The 20,133-nt window shown below is 38.6% G+C and overlaps 1 protein-coding gene across 2 annotated transcripts in view; it reads left to right on the forward strand.

Annotated features, from left to right (window-relative positions):
• NALF1 (NALCN channel auxiliary factor 1) overlaps positions 1-17,796 on the forward strand; it is a 708,506-nt gene extending 690,710 nt beyond the window's left edge. The window contains exons 3-4 of one of the 2 annotated variants that reach the window (XM_011747616.3): positions 14,881-14,926; positions 16,646-16,772. In XM_011747616.3, coding sequence (XP_011745918.1) covers positions 14,881-14,903 — 23 coding nt within the window. In that variant the 3' untranslated portion in view covers positions 14,904-14,926; positions 16,646-16,772. Of the gene's footprint in view, positions 1-14,880; positions 14,927-16,645 lie in introns of both variants that reach the window. The other variant, XM_011747615.3, reaches the window with a different exon arrangement.
• Positions 17,797-20,133: the final 2,337 nt, after the last annotated feature.

Below are 20,133 nucleotides of genomic sequence, written 5' to 3' on the forward strand. Positions count from 1 at the left end.
TAAAAGATATATGTCTCATTTGATGACTTTTAAATAGGGAAAACACATTAAAATAGCAATTAATGCTAACATTTGCAAAAAAAAGTCTATATAGTAAGACACAAGGAAAACAATTGAAAAAACTTTCTAAAGGTCACATTGTTGAACTTAATATGAAAAATAAGTTATAAAAGTGCTCTATAAAATGTATCAAACAAATAAAACTAAAACAAAACACAGCAAAAAACCACTCAAGTAATTTAAGTACAAAAGATAATATAAAGTGCAATTACAAAATATGTACATAAGAGAATTGACTAAAGTTATTATCAAATGGAAATTTAGAGCAGTGTTTTATTTTTAAGAATTTCGAGTAGTGTTTTATTTTTAAGAATAAATTTAGAGCAGTAAGTGTTTTAAAGAATATTTTACTCAATTTAACTGAGTAAAGGACATTCAATTCAATATTGTTACAAAGATAAGAGAAAAAACAAATTAAACAAAATATGAAGAATTAACATAAATATACCAATGCACTAACAAACAGAATAAGTACTGATGTATTCAAGAGCTGCATCTTTGATAATACAAATAAAACTAAGAAACCTTTCCAGTCTAATCAAGGATGAAAATAGAGATAAAATAGAAACAAAATGTTAACAATGAAGAAGAAAATCTAGACAAATTAAGGGTTTTAAAATGAAACAACAGACTTGCGGAGGAGCAGAGCAAGATGGCCGAATAGGAACAGCTCCAGTCTCTAGCTCCCAGCGTGAGTGACACAGAAGACAGGTGATTTCTGCATTTTCAACTGAGGTACTGGGTTCATCTCACTAGGGAGTGCCGGACAATCAGTGCTGGTCAGCTGCTGCAGCCCGACCAGCAAGAGCTGAAGCAGGGCGAGGCATCGCCTCACATGGGAAGTGCAAGGGGGAAGAGAATCCATTTTCCTAGCCAGGGGAACTGAGACACACAACACCTGGAAAATCGGGTAACTCCCACCCCAATACTGTGCTTTACCAAGGGTCTTAGCAAATGGGCACACCAGCAGATTATAGCCCACACCTGGCCAGGAGGGTCCCACGCCCACGGAGCCTCCCTCACTGCTAGCACAGCAGTCTGAGATCTAAAAGCAAGGCAGCAGCGAGGCTGGGGGAAGGGTGCCCACCACTGCTGAGGCTTAAGTAGGTAAACAAAGCCACTGGGAAGCTCGGACCTGGGTGGAGCTCACAGCAGCTCAAGGAGGCCTGTCTCTGTAGACTCCACCTCTGGGGACAGGGCACAGCTAAACAACAACAAAAAGCAGCAGAAACCTCTGCAGATGCAAACGACTCTGTATGACAGCTTTGAAGAGAGCAGTGGATCTCCCAACATGGAGGTTGAGATCTGAGAACGGACAGACTGCCTGCTCAAGTGGGTCCCTGACCCCTGAGTACTGTAACTGGGAGACATCTCCCACTAGGGGCAGACCGACACCCCACAACTCACATGGTGGAGTACACCCCTGAGAGGAAGCTTCCAAAGCAAGAATCAGACAGGTACACTTGCTGTTCAGCAATATTCTATCTTCTGCAGCCTCTGCTGCTGATACCCAGGCAAACAGAGTCTGGAGTGGACCTCAAGCAATCTCCAACAGACCTACAGCTGAGGGTCCTGACTGTTAGAAGGAAAGCTAACAAACAGGAAGGACACCCACACCAAAACCCCATCAGTACGTCACCATCATCAAAGACCAGAGGCAGATAAAACCACAAAGATGGGGAAAAAGCAGGGCAGAAAAGCTGGAAATCCAAAAAATCAGAGCGCATCTCCCCCTGCAAAGGAACGCAGCTCATCGCCAGCAATGGATCAAAGCTGGACGGAGAATGTCTTTGATGAGATGAGAGAAGAAGGCTTCAGTCCATCAAACTTCTCAGAGCTAAAGGAGGAATTCCATACCCAGCGAAAAGAAACTAAAAATCTTGAAAAAAGAGTGGAAGAATTGATAACTAGAATAATTAATGCAGAGAAGGCCATAAATGAACTGACAGAGATGAAAACCATGACACGAGACATACGTGACAAATGCACAAGCTTCAGTAACAGACTCGATCAACTGGAAGAAAGAGTAGCAGCGATTGAGGATCAAATGAATGAAATGAAGTGAGAAGAGAAATCTAAAGAAAAAAGAAGAAAAAGAAATGAACAAAGCCTGCAAGAAGTATGGGATTATGTAAAAAGACCAAATCTACGTCTGATTGGGGTGCCTGAAAGTGAGGGGGAATATGGAACCAAGTTGGAAAACACTCTTCAGGATATCATCCAGGAGAACTTTCCCCAACCTAGTATGGCAGGCCAACATTCAAATTCAGGAAATACAGAGAATGCCACAAAGATACTCCTCGAGAAGAGCAACTCCAAGACACATAATTGCCAGATTCACCAAAGTTGAAATGAAGGAAAACATCTTAAGGGCAGCCACAGAGAAACGTCGGGATACCCACAAAGGGAAGCCCATCAGACTAACAGCACATCTCTCGGCAGAAACTCTCCAAGCCAGAAGATAGTGGGGGCCAATATTCAACATTCTTAAAGAAAAGAATTTTCAACCCAGAATTTCATATCCAGCCAAACTAAGTTTCATAAATGAAGGAGAAATAAAATCCTTTACAGATAAGCAAATGCTGAGAGATTTTGTCACCACCAGGCCTGCCTTACAAGAGACCCTGAAGGAAGCACTAAACATGGAAAGGAAAAACCGGTACCAGCCATTGCCAAAACATGCCAAAATGTAAAGACCATCGAGGCTAGGAAGAAACTGCATCAACTAATGAGCAAAATAACCAGTTAATATCATAATGGCAGGATCAAGTTCACACATAACAATACTACCCTTAAATGTAAATGGACTAAATGGTCCAATTAAAAGACACAGACTGGCAAACTGGATAAAGAGTCAAGACCCATCAGTTTGCTGTATTCAGGAGACCCATCTCACATGCAGAGACATACATAGGCTCAAAATAAAGGGATGGAGGAAGATCTACCAAACAAATGGAGAACAAAAAAAAGCAGGGGTTGCAATACTAGTCTCTGATAAAACAGACTTTCAACCATCAAAGATCAAAAGAGACAAAGAAGGCCATTACATAATGGTAAAGGGATCAATTCAACAGGAAGAGCTAACGATCCTAAATATATATGCACCCAATACAGGAGCACCCAGATTCATAAAGCAAGTCCTTAGAGACTTACAAAGAGACTTAGACTCCCATACAATAATAATGGGAGACTTCAACACCCCACTGTCAACATTAGACAGATCAATGAGACAGAAAGTTAACAAGGATATCCAGGAATTGAACTCATCTCTGCAGCAAGAAGACCTAATAGACATCTTAGAACTCTCCACCCCAAATCAACAGAATATACATTCTTCTCAGCACCACATCACACTTATTCCAAAACTGACCACAGAATTGGAAGTAAAGCACTCCTCAGCAAATGTACAAGAACAGAACAAGAACAGAAATTATAACAAACTGTCTCTCAGACCACAGTGCAATCAAACTAGAACTCAGGACTAAGAAACTCAATCAAAACCGCTCAGCTACATGGAAACTGAATAACCTGCTCCTGAATGACTACTGGGTAAATAACGAAATGAAGGCAGACATCAAGATGTTCTTTGAAACCAATGAGAACAAAGATACAACATACCAGAATCTCTGGGACACATTTAAAGCAGTATGTAGAGGGAAATTTATAGCACTAAATGCCCACAAGAGAAAGCTGGAAAGATCTAAAATTGACACTCTAACATCACAATTAAAAGAACTAGAGAAGCAAGAGCAAACACACTCAAAAGCTAGCAGAAGGCAAGAAATAATTAAGATCAGAGCAGAACTGAAGGAGATAGAGACACAAAAAACCCTCCAAAAAATCAATGAATCCAGGAGTTGGTTTTTTGAAAAGATCAACAAAATTGATAGACTGCTAGCAAGACTAATGAAGAAGAAAAGAGAGAAGAATCAAATAAACGTAATAAATAATGATAAAGGGGAGATCACCACCGACCCCACAGAAAAACAAACTATCAGCAGAGAATACTATAAACACCTCTACGCAAATAAACTAGAAAATCTAGAAGAAATGGGTAATTTCCTGGACACTTACACTCTCCCAAGACTAAAGCAGGAAGAAGCTGAATCCCTGTATAGACCAACAGCAGGCTCTGAAATTGAGGCAATAATTAATAGCCTACCAACCAAAAAAAGTCCAGGACCAGATGGATTCACAGCTGAATTCTACCAGAGGTACAAGGAGGAGCTGGTACCATTCCTTCTGAAACTATTCCAATCAATAGAAAAAGAGGGAATCCTCCCTAACTCATTTTATGAGGCCAACATCATCCTGATACCAAAGCCTGGCAGAGACACAACAAAAAAAGAGAATTTTAGACCAATATCCCTGATGAACATCGATGCAAAAATCCTCAGTAAAATACTGGCATACCGGATCCAGCAGCACATCAAAAAGCTTATCCACCATGATCAAGTGGGCTTCATCCCTGGGATGCAAGGCTGGTTCAACATATGCAAATCAATCAATGTAATCCAGCATATAAACAGAACCAAAGACAAAAACCACATGATTATCTCAATAGATGCAGAAAAGGCCTGTGACAAAATTCAACAGCCCTTCATGCTAAAGACGCTCAATAAATTCAGTATTGATGGAACGTATCTCAAAATAATAAGAGCTATTTATGACAAACCCACAGCCAATATCATACTGAATGGGCAAAAACTGGAAAAATTCCCTTTGAAAACTGGTGCAAGACAGGGATGCCCTCTCTCACCATTCCTATTCAACATAGTGTTGGAAGTTCTGGCTAGGGCAATCAGACAAGAGAAAGAAATAAAGGGTATCCAGTTAGGAAAAGAAGAAGTCAAATTGTCCCTGTTTGCAGATGACATGATTGTATATTTAGAAACCCCATTGTCTCAGCCCAAAATCTCCTTAAGCTGATAAGAAACTTCAGCAAAGTCTCAGGATACAAAATTAATGTGCAAAAATCACAAGCATTCTTATACACCAGTAACAGACAAACAGAGAGCCAAATCATGAATGAACTTCCATTCACAATTGCTTCAAAGAGAATAAAATACCTAGGAATACAACTTACAAGGGATGTAAAGGACCTCTTCAAGGAGAACTACAAACCACTGCTCAGTGAAATAAAAGAGGACACAAACAAATGGAAGGACATACCATGCTCATGGATAGGAAGAATCAATATCGTGAAAATGGCCATACTGCCCAAGGTAATTTATACATTCAGTGCCATCCCCATCAAGCTACCAATGAGTTTCTTCACAGAATTGGAAAAAACTGCTTTGAAGTTCATATGGAACCAAAAAAGAGCCCGCATTGCCAAGACAATCCTAAGTCAAAAGAACAAAGCTGGAGGCATCACGCTACCTGACTTCAAACTATACTACAAGGCTACAGTAACCAAAACAGCATGGTACTGGTACCAAAACAGAGATATAGACCAATGGAACAGAACAGAGTCCTCAGAAATAATACCACACATCTACAGCCATCTGATCTTTGACAAACCTGAGAAAAACAAGATAATGGAGAAAGGATTCCCTATTTAATAAATGGTGCTGGGAAAATTGGCTAGCCATAAGTAGAAAGCTGAAACTGGATCCTTTCCTTACTCCTTATACAAAAATTAATTCAAGATGGATTAGAGACTTAAATGTTAGACCTAATACCATAAAAACCCTAGAAGAAAACCTAGGTAATACCATTCAGGACATAGGCATGGGCAAAGACTTCATGTCTAAAACACCAAAAGCAATGGCAACAAAAGCCAAAATTGACAAATGGGATCTAGTTAAACTAAAGAGCTTCTGCACAGCAAAAGAAACTACCATCAGAGTGAACAGGTAACCTACAGAATGGGAGAACATTTTTGCAATCTACTCATCTGACAAAGGGCTAATATCCAGAACCTACAAAGAACTCAAACAAATTTACAAGAAAAAAACAAACAACCCCATCAAAAAGTGGGCAAAGGATATGAACAGACATTTCCCAAAAGAAGACATTCCTCAAAAGAAGACATTCATACAGCCAACAGACACATGAAAAAATGCTCATCATCACTGGCCATCAGAGAAATGCAAATCAAAACCACAATGAGACACCATCTCACACCAGTTAGAATGGCAATCATTAAAAAGTCAGGAAACAACAGGTGCTGGAGAGGATGTGGAGAAATAGGAACACTTTTACGCTGTTGGTGGGACTGTAAACTAGTCCAATCATTGTGGAAGACAGTGTGGCAATTCCTCAAGGATCTAGAACTAGAAATGCCATTTGACCCAGCCATCCCATTACTGGGTATATACCCAAAGGATTATAAATCATGCTGCTATCAAGACACATGCACACGTATGTTTATTGCGGCACTATTCACAATAGCAAAGACTTGGAATCAACCCAAATGTCCATCAGTGACAGACTGGATTAAGAAAACGTGGCACATATACACCATGGAATACTACGCAGCCATAAAAAAGGATGAGTTTGTGTCCTTTGTTGGGACATGGATGCAGCTGTAAACCATCATTCTCAGCAAACTATTGCAAGAACAGAAAACCAAGCGCCGCATGTTCTCACTCATAGGTGGGAACTGAACAATGAGATCACTTGGACTTGGGAAGGGGAACATCACACACCAGGGCCTATCATGGGGAGGGGGGAGGGAGGAGGGATTGCATTGGGAGTTATACCTGATGTAAATGATGAGTTGATGGGTGCTGACCAGTTGATGGGTGCAGCACACCAACATGGCACAAGTATACATATGTAACAAACCTGCACATTATGCACATGTACCCTAGAACTTAAAGTATAATAATAACAAAAAAATTTTAGAAAATTAAAAAATAAATAAAATGAGACAATATTATACACAAGTCTATAATAACAAATCTAATCCTATATACAAGCTATTTTTAGAGAAATATGAACTATCAAAATTGATGCAAAGTAACCATGACAGATTAATAAACATGAAAGAAATTGAAAAGGTATGAAAATTACCTTTAGGAAACATTATCCACAATGCTTTATAAATTTCACGCCATATAAACTATCTTAGAGGGTTAAAATACTTAAAAATTCCTCTTTCTAAAACTATAACTACATATATTTTTATATAATCTCACTTGATGATAAACATGCCAGATGTAAAATAAATACTGGAAAGTCAAAGTACAGCAACGTAGCTACAATTTCACTTTAAATATATTTTTATATATGAGATTCACAAATTACATGCAGGTTGTGTGTGTGTGTGTGTATATCTGCATGTTCACATTAATAAAAAACATTGAGAAAACAAATTGCAGTAGTTTCTTCTTTCAGATGAAAAAGACTATGTTAATGTTTTCTAAGCTTCAGCAGTCAGATTTTTTTTTTAAAGTTCATTACTAGTTTAAACATTTGAAAAATTTGTCTCATATTATTCTTGGACTCTATGTCAAAATGTAAATTACTGCGATAAAGATCGTACTTAAATAATGCCATGTTTTATTCTAAGGATTTCCTTAGAAAATATTTATTCCTTAGATATAAGGAAAATATTTATTCCTTAGATTCCTTAAGATCTCCTTAGAATAAAGGAACTTTATTGACTTTCTTATGCTTAATTAGTATTCGTAATGACTATACTTGAGTAATTGTTTTGAGCTGTGAAAAATAAGGACTTTTTGGTAAGTGGCTTTGACTAGTTGGAAAATAAAAATAATAATTTAAAATAGAGGATCTTTAAAGCCCCTCCTAATAAATTCTTTTCTATATTTTATTTTATTTTTAATTTTTAAGTTTGGTGGATACATAGTAGGTGTATATATGTATGGGGTACAGGAGATATTTTGATACAGGCATACAATGGATAATAATCTCATCAGGCTAAATGGGGTATCCTTAAAATATGAGCTTATTTGAAAATAGGGTCTTTGTAAATGTAATTTATTAAGTTGAAATGAGACCATACTAGATTGCAGTGGGCCTGGGATCCAATATGCTGGTGTCTTATAAGAACTGCAAAGACACCGAGACACACAGGAAAGGCCACGTGGGGACAGAAGCAGCAGTTAGAGTGATGCCTGACAGCCAAGAAGCTCTAGGGACGGCTGGCAGCTAACAGTGACTGGGAAGGGCCCAGGAAGGATCCTCCCCTTGAGCCCCAGAGGGAGCATAGCCCTGCCCACACCTGGATCTCAGACTTCCAGCCTCCGGAACTCAGAAAATACTTTTCTGCTGTGATATTTTTTTAATTTTCAAAACATTTTTAATTTTTGTGGGTACATAATAGTTGTAACATTATTGATATATCTTGATACAGGCATGCGATGTGTAATAAACACATCAGGGTAAATGGGGTACCCGCCCCCTCAAGCATTGATTCTTTATGTTACAAACAATCCAATTATACTCTTTTAGTCAGATTAAACTGTACAATACATCATTGTTGACTATAGTTACCCTGTTGTACTAACAAATACTAGATCTTATTCATTCTATCTAACTATATTTTTGCACCCATTAGCCATCCCACTACCAACCCCCCACTACCCTTCCCAGCCTATAGTAACCATTATTCTATTTTTTATCTCCATGAGTTCGTTTTAATTTTTTAGCTCTCACAAATAGGCAAGAACATACAAAGTTTGTCTTTCTGTGCTTGGCTAATTTCACTTAACATAATGACCTCCAGTTCCATCTGTGTTGTAAATGACCAGGATCTCCCTTTTTTTTTTTTTTTTGAGACGGAGTCTCGCTCTGTCGCCCAGGCTGGAGTGCTGTGGCGCGATCTAGGCTCACTGCAAGCTCCGGGTTCACGCCATTCTCCTGCGTCAGCCTCCCGAGTAGCTGGGACTACAGGCGCCCGCCACTACGTCCGGCTTTTTTTTTTTTTTTTTGTATTTTTAGTAGAGAAGGGGTTTTTCTGTGTTAACCAGGGTGGTCTCAATCTCCTGACCTCGTGATCCACCCACCTTGACCTCCTAAACTGCTGGGATTACAGGCGTTAGCCACCGTGCCTGGCCTATTTTTAGTTTTCTGAGGAACCTCCATACTTTTCTCCATAGGGACTGTACTACTTTTCATTCCCATGAACAGTGTTCCCTTTTCCCCACAACCTCACCAGCATTTGTTATTGCCTGTCTTTTGGGTAAAAGCCATTTTAACTGTGGTGAGATGATATTTCACTGCAGCTTTGATTTGCATTCCTCTGATGATCAACTGTGTTGAGCACTTTTTTATATACCTCTTTGCCTTTTGTATGTCTACTTTTGAGAAATGTCTATTCAGATTTTTTGCCAATTTTTAAATTGAATTATTAGATTTTTTCCTATGGAATTGTCTCAGCCCCTTATATATTCTGCTTATTAAGCCCTTTCCAAATGAGTATTTTTCTTTTCTTTTTTTTTTTTTTTTTTTTTTTTTTTTTTTTTTTTTGAGACGGACTCTCGCTCTGCCGCTCAGGCTGGAGTGCAATGGCCGGATCTCAGCTCACTGCAAGCTCCGCCTCCCGGGTTCACGCCATTCTCCTGCCTCAGCCTCCCGAGTAGTTGGGACTACAGGCGCCCCCCACCTCGCCCTGCTAATTTTTTATATTTTTAGTAGAGACGGGGTTTCACCGTGTTAGCCAGGATGGTCTCGATCTCCTGACCTAGTGATCCGCCCGTCTCGGCCTCCCAAAGTGCTGGGATTACAGGCTTGAGCCACCGCGCCCGGCCCCAAATGAGTATTTTTCAAATTTGTTCTTCCATTCTGCGGGCTGTCTCTTCATTTTGTTGATTATTTTCTTTGCCATGCAGAAACGTTTTAACTTGGTATGATCCCATTTGTCCATTTTTGCTTTGGTTGCCTGTGCTTGCAGGGTATTACTCAAGAAATTGCTGACTAGAGCAACATCCTGGAGACTTTCCCCAGTGTTTTCTTTTAGTAATTTCATAGTTTGAGATCTTAGATTTAAGTCTTTAAGTCTTTTTTTTTTTTTTTTTTTTTTTTGAGACAGTCTTGCTCTGTTGCCCAGGCTGGAGTGCAGTGGCACAATCTCGACTCACTGCAACCTCTGCCTCCTGGGTTCAAGCGGTTCTCCTGCCTCAGCCTCCCCAGTAGCTGGGATTACAAGCTTGTGCCACCATGCCCAGCTAATTTTTGCATTTTTAGTAGAGATGAGGTTTCACCATGTTGGCCAGGGTGGTCTGACACTCCTGGCCTCAAGTGATCCATCTGCCTTTGACTCCCAAAGTGCTAGGGTTACAGGTGTGAGCCACAGCACCTGGCCCCTTAAGTCTTTAAATCACTTTGATTTCATTTTCGTATATGGTAAGAAATAGGAGTCTAGTTTCATTCTTCTGCATATGGATATCTGGTTTTCCTGGCACCATTTATTTAAGAGACTGTCCTTTCCCCCAACTTATGTACTTGCCACCTTTGTCAAAAATGACTCCACTGTAGATGTATGGATTTGTTTCTGGGTTCTCTATTCTGTTCCATTGGTCTATGTGTCTGTTTTTATGTTAATATCATGCTATTTTGGTTACTGTACCTCTGCAGTACAATTTGAAGTCAGATAATGTTATTCCTCTAGTTTTGTTCCTTTTGCTAAAGATAACTTTGGCTATTCTGGGCCTTTTGTGTTTCCATATAAATATTAGAATTATTTGTTTTATTTCTGTGAAGAACATTATTGGTATTACTGCAATTACTGTTGCACCAACCTAATATTTTTTACAGGGATTGCATTGAATCTGTAGCTTGCTTTGGGTAGCATGGACATTTTAACAATACTGATTCTTCCAATCCATGAACATGGAATATCTTTCCATTTTTTTGTGTCCTCTTTAATTTCTTTCATCAGTGTTGCATAGTTTTTACTGTAGAGATCTTTCACTTTTTTGGTTAATTCGTAGGTATTTTATTTGTAACTATCATACATGGGATTACTTTCTTGATTTCTTTTTCAGATTGTTCACTGATGACATATAGAAATGTTACTGAATTTTGTATGTCGATTTTGTATCCTGTAACTTTACTGAATTTGTTTATTAGTTCTAGCAGTTTTTTGGTGGAGTTTTTAGTTTTTCCCATATATAAAATTGTGACATTTGGGGCTGGATGATAATTAATATAAGAAAAATAAAAATAAATTTAAATAAATTTAAAAACAAAATCATATCATCTGCAACAAAGAATAATTTGACTTATTATTTTCCAATAAGTCAAACTGGATGCCCTTCTTTCTCTTGTCTGATTCCTCTAGGTAGGAATTCCCCTGATAATAAATTCTGATTTTACTATTTATCTCTACTTACAACATGAGTCATTAATATTATGTGAGATTTTCTTACCTGCCATGCACTGTTCTAAACAATTTATGTGTATTATTTAATTCTCAAAAAGAAAAAATCTCTGTGAGGTTGGTACTGTAATGTCAAACTGATTCACTAGAGATTTCAAATAGAACAGCTTATAAGCAAAATGTATCAGAACAACATTTCACTACCCAGAAAATTTGCTTTTGTTTTTTCCTAATGCTAATTTGTGCAATTGTACTTGTTTGTGCAAGGAGGTTCTTGTTTGAGAAATTATTTTTACTTGGAAATATGTTTTTATAGTTTCTTCAATGCTGAGGAAAAAGTCGTTTCTGTAGGTAGGTGGAAAATTTCCTAGGAGATTTGCCCCAGCAGGTTATCTGTGTGCAGGTGGTTTTTGGAGGAGAACTCTCAGGCATGCTATCTATGATGGGGTGAAGAAGGAGAAATTTGGTAGAGGGAAAAAATCTGAAGCTGGGATGGCCCTTGAGAGATGTCTTGACTTCAGTCAAGTGGGCCCAGCCTTGGGACCCCTCCCTTGTTTGGAGGCTGCCCAGGGCCTGAGAAATAGGTCAAGGCTGCTGACTTCAACCAACGGCAGTGTCTGGGAGGCATGCAGGGTGAAACCCTCTGTAGATAGCACTCCGAACAGGAGGAGTCTGTGCCCCCAGGTCCCAAGGAGGTCATTGATCTGCTTAAGTGACCCAGTGACTCTATGTAAGTCAAAGAAATAATGGCCTTAGAAGGCTGCATGTCCTTGCGTACTCAGAAATGCATTTGACAGAGAAAAAGGCATCTGTCAGAATTCAAGGCAGAGAAGAATGATGTAGAAAAAAGAGCTGGAAAATTTTCTAGGCAGTCCCAACCAAAAAGATTGTTTTATGGCTTAAATCCAAAAGAATCGAAGAATAGGTAAGGAGATAATAATTAAAACCTCTTAGAAATTAGAAAGTCGATACATACTAACAGATTTGCTGAAACTTAGGAAAAGTAATATGAAGCAACAGAGAGGAAACAGAGTCAGTCCGATTTACATCCAGACTCAGGGATTGACAACACGAGATGCAATGGAAGAAAAGGCAAAATAAGGAAGACTGAGTGGAAGTCAGTTTTAAGAGGCAGTCAGGTCCCCAAATCCCATTCCGTATTCCCATCCCAGAGACTGGGGGCATATTTCTTTCTGGAGGAAACTTTTTCTCTTTGAGGTGACATAGAAAAGGTTGTTGGTATGAGCAACAGTAGGAGGAGTTCAGGGCAGGGGACCACCCTGACCACCAGGATCCAATGCACACCCCCACCCTGAAGCTGAGACTCCCCTAGCCCCATCTTGCTGCTCCCTCCTGCTCCCTGGCCTTCTGCTTCCTGGATGGATATTGGATAGACTTTTCTGGGGAGTCTGATCAACCTAAAGACAGAATTTTAAAAGTTTCTCCATGCTGGCCAGGCACGGTGGCACCCGCCTGTAATCCCAGCACTTTGGGAGGCCAAGGTGGTAGATCACCAGGTGAAGAGATCTAGACCATCCTGGCCAACATGGTGAAACCCTATCTCTACTAAAAATACAAAAAAATTATCCAGGCATATTGGTGGGAGCCTGTGGTCCCACCTACTCCGGATGCTGAGGCAGGAGAATCACTTGAACCCGGGAGGCGGAAGTTGCAGTGAGCCAAGATGGCGCCACTGCATTCTAGCGCGGCAACAGAGAGAGACTCCATCTCAAAAAATAAAATAAAATAAAATAAAAAAGTTTCTCCATCCTAACCGTTCAGGCATGTCATCTCACAGTGCGGCTCACCGGCCACAGTCCTCCTTAGGTGCCCAGACTTCCTGTCCTTTTCATTTTGTGCAGACAACTAGAAATGCATGGTGTTTCCATGAGAAGAACAAGAGACAAACAAACACAAAAGGTGGCAACACAGAGAAAATGGAGGGAATTTATTCAGAGATGGAATGAAACACAACAAATAAGGGTACCCCAAATATCTCAGATATCTCAGAGTGAAAAAAACATCAACATGGTCACCACAAAATAAGAACAGTTGCTTCAAAAAGCAACATTCAGATAACACGAAGGAACTCTTGGAACTTAGTCCCAGGGAAAAAAGCAAAATTCAGTGAAATTATGTCCCGTGAAAACTCACCAAATTCTCCTGAAACTAGAGTTAAGGGATGAAGTAATATGAAATATTAACAGCAGAGGTAAGAAAATTAAAGGACAAGTTCTGAAGGTCCAACAGCCAAACATAGGACCAGTGATTGAATAAATCTGAAGAATGATCATTTCTAAATTAGAATTCCATACCCAGCCAAATAATCAATTAAATGTGAGGTAGAATAAACACATTTTAAGGCATATGGCATCTTGGAAATTCACCTCATGAGCTTTTCCTACTGAAGGCACTAGAGGTTGTAAACCCCCAAAAGGAGAAAGAAGGGGATGAGGCACAGGATACAGGGAACAGGGGATCCAGCACTGCAATGCACAGAGTGGTAGAAACTCATCAGGCATGATGGCAACCAGTCCAGACGGTGGGAGGCTCCAAGAGATATTTCTTCAGAAAAGAACTGATAGAACACCTGATGCAAATGAAAAAACTGGCAATGCATTTGGGTTGAATTAGTTAGAAAAGGGAACATAACAAGACAAGTATTATCTGTAGAAAAAAAAATGAAGCGGTACAGGGATAGAAAATTGGACTTTACTACATGGTTGAACTAAGAATTACATTTATGTCATCCTAATACTGTAAAGGCAACAGCAGGTATCAAAGTTACTATTTATGGAGGAATGGGTGAGGGTTTGGTGGGAAGCATATTTGCTGGAAGGAGGAGGAGAATAAATGTTTTATCTCCACATTTCCTGAGGGGAATCTATAGATAATGCTAAAAAATGAAAAATTAAGAAGAGCATAAAACATGTTATTCTCAGAAAAGGAGCTAAATACAAAGCAGCTGAAAGATATGGAAATATTTGCCTTTGAGAAAGAAGAATTTGAGATGTGGGAGGTGGAGGATTTTTTGTTATTTTGTAAAATACTCTGAAATTATTTTATCTTAATATAGATGTGTTATTCATAAGTTTGAGTAAAAACTTGTTTAAAAGATGGACAGGAGAGAAAAAAGAAAGAATATTAATTGTGCCAGACAAAAAGAAGGGTTCATTTATTGGCCTGAATGAACTGCTTCTATTTTTTTTCTGCGATGACTTTAGTTGTAAATCAGCAAACCAGTTTCTGAGCAACTTTGGAAGAGCTTCTTATTTACATAACGTTGTTAAATATATTCTGATTATTAGCATTCTAAAATGTTGATCTAAAGGACTTCTAGATTTCTATTTTTATAATCTTATTGTAAACTCCTTTTGTTATAGTATGTAGTATTGGAAACGTATATTTCAATAAATGATTAGTCTACCACTGAGATATCTTATATGAAAAAAGAAAATATCATACAATAAAAATGTCAGAGCTGAAGACCTCATTAATTCAGTTTTTTTTTTTTATATTCTACCTAGGCGAAGGTGAAGTTTACCTTTGAATGCCTAAGAAGAAATGAATATTGTAAGCATCATTATAAGGATATCTTGTTCATTTCTTTAAAAGAAACCGAAGATTGAATGTATATTATTTGAGATTCTTTTTAATTAAATAAATAGGTATACTGAGTTTATTCATGTAATAAATGCTCATTAAGTATTTTGTTCAGGCGTTCTGCTACATGAGAATGCAAAACTAAGAATGTATAGTTTATGCTTTTAAATTGACAGATAAGAAAATTGAAATTAAAATGAGCAATTGTGATTAAAAGAAAAATAACAATAATTGCTATAATTAAGGGTTAAGCAAAATGCTAATAGCCCAGGGGTATGAGTACAAGCTTCATACAGGGAGTTTCACTTGAACTACATTTGGAAGATAAATGAGAAGTATGTAGAGGAATTGATGGACATTTTAGAAAAAAACAGTGACTTGGCTAGTGATACAGGCTTGGGTGCTCTGGGACGAGCCAGTGCTTCAGGAATGTGGGAACATTGAGCAGTGAGCCTGGAGAGAGAGGAGAGACCTTTAGATTTTATTGTTTAGGTTGAAGCAATGAGATACCTTTGATAACTATTGTTATTCACAGTAGCCCAAATTTTCATGTTATTTCTATGTGCTAGCCACTGAACCAAGCATATTACATGAAAAATCTCATGTAATCCTTACAACTACTCTACTATTATCCCCATTTTTGTTTTTCAAGCATGACATTAATATGACAAAATTTGTCTAGAAAGTTCATTCTAACACCCACGAATAAATGGTTCAGTCAAGTAGAAAAAAAAAATACACAATGATTTATACATTGCATAAAAATATTCTATGTAATACAGCAAGGTAACGGATTGGAAAGATTGTAGATACACAGTGGTTTTATTCTTTTCACTACTTCCAAAGTTTTAAAATGTGCATCTGTCAATTTTAAAATAACAATGTGTGTTATCAGAGGAAGAAGAGAAAAAGGGAAGGAAGAGTTTCAGCAAGGAGGAATAAAGTGAAGAGAGAACAAGAGAAGCAGAGACAGACAATTCCTGATAGGCACAATTGGAGGACAGATCAAATGAGAAGATAAACAGCAGAGAGACTCCTTCGTGATGGTCCAAGCAAAAGATAAGGAAGCCTCAATTCAGGCAGACTTCTATAGAAAGCAAATGGAGAAGATGGAGAAAAATAAGAGAAATGTTTAGAAAATAAATCAAAATGACCCGATCACCATTGGACACATAGATGGTTTTGCCCATTCTCCCAGACAGGGAGAGAGAAGACTTGATGAGGCTTCTGAGAGGAAACGATGATAACATGGTTCCTAGAGCTATGACATGATGATCTGTTGCTTATTTCACTCAGCATAACTAGCTAATGTCAGTTTATGCATTGCATAAATTGGTCACATTCCTGTTAAAGAAGAAAGGATGGTTGCATGTACTTGATCTCCAGGTTGATCCAGAACCTCAAGTTCTGACTTTGACTTAATGAAATCTTCTATTCTGTATTCCCAACAACCCAGAACTTTCATGGTATGACTGGCAGGAATATAAAAGAACAACTTGAGGAATCTAACAATACTGGTTTGAGACCATGGGTGACTCTTTATCCAATCGTATTGACTTGATTTTCCTTTAAAAAAAGTCTAATTGCCTGTAAGGTTGTGTGGGTTAGAATGTTAAAGCAACAGCTTCACTCTACTATGTCGCAAATATATTTCCTTCCTGCTGACACTCTGCTTCCTTCTTCCTACAGGGCTTTATGAAACCTTTCTAACCAATGATGAACCAGAATGCTGTGACGTCAGGAGAGAAGAAAAATCAAATAACCCATCCAAAGGGACCGTAGAGAAAAGTGACTCCTGTCACAGGACATCGCTCACAGTGTCATCAGCAACAAGACTGTGCAACAGCAGACTCAAGCTGTGTGTTCTTGTACTGATTCTCTTACACACAGTGCTCACAGCCTCGGCAGCACAGAATACAGCCGGACTGAGCTTTGGAGGCATCAACACGCTGGAAGAAAACTCAACTAATGAGGAGTAACGGAAGGACGAGTGTCACCACAGCAGCAGCTGGCCCGCCATGAAAAATGGCAACTGCTGTCTCATGTAACAGAAACTGGGTGCTTTTACCCTCGAATTACTTATTGCAAGGCCTTTAGGGTAAAATTTAAACAGATGGGCCTGAATCCAAACAAGGACACAACCACAGCTTTTTATTGACTAAAAGGCTGGAAAGTGACTTTAAATTTCTCACACCATTTTATACACTGTGTTTTAATGTTTGGAGGTTTTATTTGCTTTCGTTTTGGTTTGGGTTTATTTGTTTGTTTATTTTTTGCACTTGTTAATGCAGGATTTATTTTGGGGGATGGTTTCTCAGAGGTAAACTAAGTCTTTTCACTGTCTCTATCTCTCTATATTTCTAGTCATTGTGTGTGTTCATCAGATAGTTCTGTCTTCATGTCCTGTCAGTTTCTATTAGAGGAATGATTGCTATGACCTCATGGTATAGCAAAAAACAACAACAAAAAAAGAATAAAAAATAAAAAAGACAAAAAAAAGAAAACAACAAAAAATAAAAATAAAAAAAATCCCTAAGTCTCCCTTCTACCCACAGAACCAATACCCTTCCCGGCCTTTCCTTTCCCTCGCCCTCTTCTCGTCCCCTAAGCAAACAACATCCGCTTGCTTCTGTCTGTGTAACCACAGTGAACGGGTGTGCACACTTGGTGGGCCTCTGAGCCCCTGTTGCACAAACCCAAACCAGAGCGGAGCCAAGGGGGCCTGGCAGGAGTTCCTTTTTAGCTGAACAAACAAGTGCTCTCCATAATAGGTGGAATCAGACAGTTAACACATTTTTATGTTGAAAACTAAATAAAAGGAAAAAAATTTAAAAAAAAAATATCATGAACTGTATTGCTCCAGTTCCCATCCCCAAGTGGCCCAGCCCTTTCTTGCTGGTCCAGTTGGACAGGAGCAGCTATCTAGAATCAGGATGCAGGGAGTGAGGAAGTTTTTTCCTTTGACAATGGAGGTGGGCTTTCATTGTGATTTCAGTTCTGTTGCAGTAATATACGAGCACATTTTGGCCATTGTAATTACAGGGAACAAAGGGATTGCGGACACATATCTGGACTTCTTTTCCTCCCTTATTGTTGTGGAAGAGACACTAGAAATGCTCAAACACCTGCAATATACAGAATATATACAATTTTATTCCAGTATTTCCCTAACATATGGTTTAAAATTATTCCAGGTATACAGTGTATGCAATTCTGCATTATCACAGAGGAACAACTTCTTTTTAAAAAAATAAATAGTTCAGCCATTTTTATTAATGTGCAAAAACTTTATCACTCTAACATGCTCTAGGTAGTTGAGGAAAAGAGGTCTGATCACTCTATTTTTTTTTCTTTGTGGGAACATTTCACCTGCTGAGTGTATATGAATTTGCTTTCTATAAAAGGCTTTTATGAGTTTACAGTAGAATCAGTGGAAGGAAGAGTTAATAAGGGCTGTTTTTAAAAAAAACAAACAAACAAACAAAACAAATAATTAAAAAAAAAACATTTTACATTCCTTCCTATTCTCTAACTACACTTGGGAAGTGCACTTCAGATAAGTTTGCAGTGTGACTGAGAGATGAAGGAAATCCATAGAAAAGGTCCTCTTAGCGAACAAAATTTAGTTATTAACTTTATAGCTATGAAATTTCCCCGGGCATTTGTTTTTGTTCAAACAGACTTTAACCTCTGCATCATACTTAACCCTGCAACATGCGTACAGTATGCATATTTTGTTTTGAAAAAAAATGTTTTGTTCCAGTCTGTTAAGAATATTCAAAAATAATAAAGGTATTGCTTAATAAAATTGCTAGAATTGTTTAGCAGTACATGCACAATATTTTACTAGATTCTTTGTTTTAATAGTGTTTTGTTGAGACTGAAAATCCTAAAATGGTCTGCGCAAATACAAAAAAAAAAAAAAAAAAAAAAACCACCAAAAATGCAACATTCTCCCCGTTTTTGTTCTTTTAAAAATTTTTTTTTCTGCAAATGCAAAAACATTACATGTGGACAGACACATACACATAGGCATCATATTTTAATTTATGGAAACATCGTGCTTTTCTGGGGACACAAGCCGAGGAAGTGAATGGCTCGGGGGAGACACATTAATTGCATGGAATCGTTGACTATGAAACACTTGTAGAAATGAGCACTTTGGTATCCCTAACCAGTGGCGGAATGCAGATTCCAGTGGTGCTGGGCGGACAAGAAGCAGAGGGATTGAGGCTGCAAGAGATTCCTGAGGAAGAGCTCACAGGGTGATTTTATTCAGATGACCTCTAGGTGAATGGCCAGGAAAGAGTCTGTTCTGACCTTTATCTACCTCTGCTGTGCTAAGGCCACTCCACATGCCGTCTCACCATGTCTTCAGCGTTCCTCATGCTGCTTCTCCCTGTGCCGCAGGCGTTTCCAATCTTGCCGGAAGATGACAAAGCAAATGCGAATTCACTCACTTTTATTGGCATGACAATAAAGTATTCTTTCTAAACACTTAGCAAAATGATGAAAAACAGTATTCCTTGAAAGATAGGTTTTCATTTTCTCAATATATTTTGAACTGACTAAAGTTCTTTACAAATACAAGAGGATCAGAAGGTTCCACTTACCCGTGTTTTAGCGTTTGTTTGGAGATAATGCCAACCAAAAGCTGGAAAACGAAAACCACCATTACTTTCCATAAGAGGTACGCCCCCCCAAAACAGTTTTGAAAGTTGGGAGAAACACTGCAGGCTTCATCGTAAATATAAAGTGATAATTTAGGTGAGGAAGGAACAGTAAGGAGAGAAGGGGAATGAATCCTTTCTCCGTATCAAGTCACCCAGCGTTGGAACAGTCTCTGATGCTGGCGGAATCTTTTTCTTGTCATGTTCATCTGTTCTATTACAGGAGAATGATTTCAGTGCCTAGTATCTATTATTGTAAGTGTGTAACCACTTTCTCACAATATTTCCATTGGACATGTTGAAGCAGAGCAGCAGCTTCTGGGGTCAGCCAGAGGATCCAAATAGGCAACAACTCCTTTCCCAAGCTCAGAAACAATCACTGATGATGCAGATTTCACCACATCCATTCATTCTTCGTAGTAGTTTTCCTGGCACACACTTGAGCATGCTTAAGTTTGTGCACATGCTCATTTTGAATAAGTAAGTTCAGCCCCTGCTCCTTTGTAA

Source organism: Macaca nemestrina, chromosome 16, assembly GCF_043159975.1.
Source record: "Macaca nemestrina isolate mMacNem1 chromosome 16, mMacNem.hap1, whole genome shotgun sequence".
Classification (NCBI taxonomy): domain Eukaryota; kingdom Metazoa; phylum Chordata; class Mammalia; order Primates; family Cercopithecidae; genus Macaca; species Macaca nemestrina.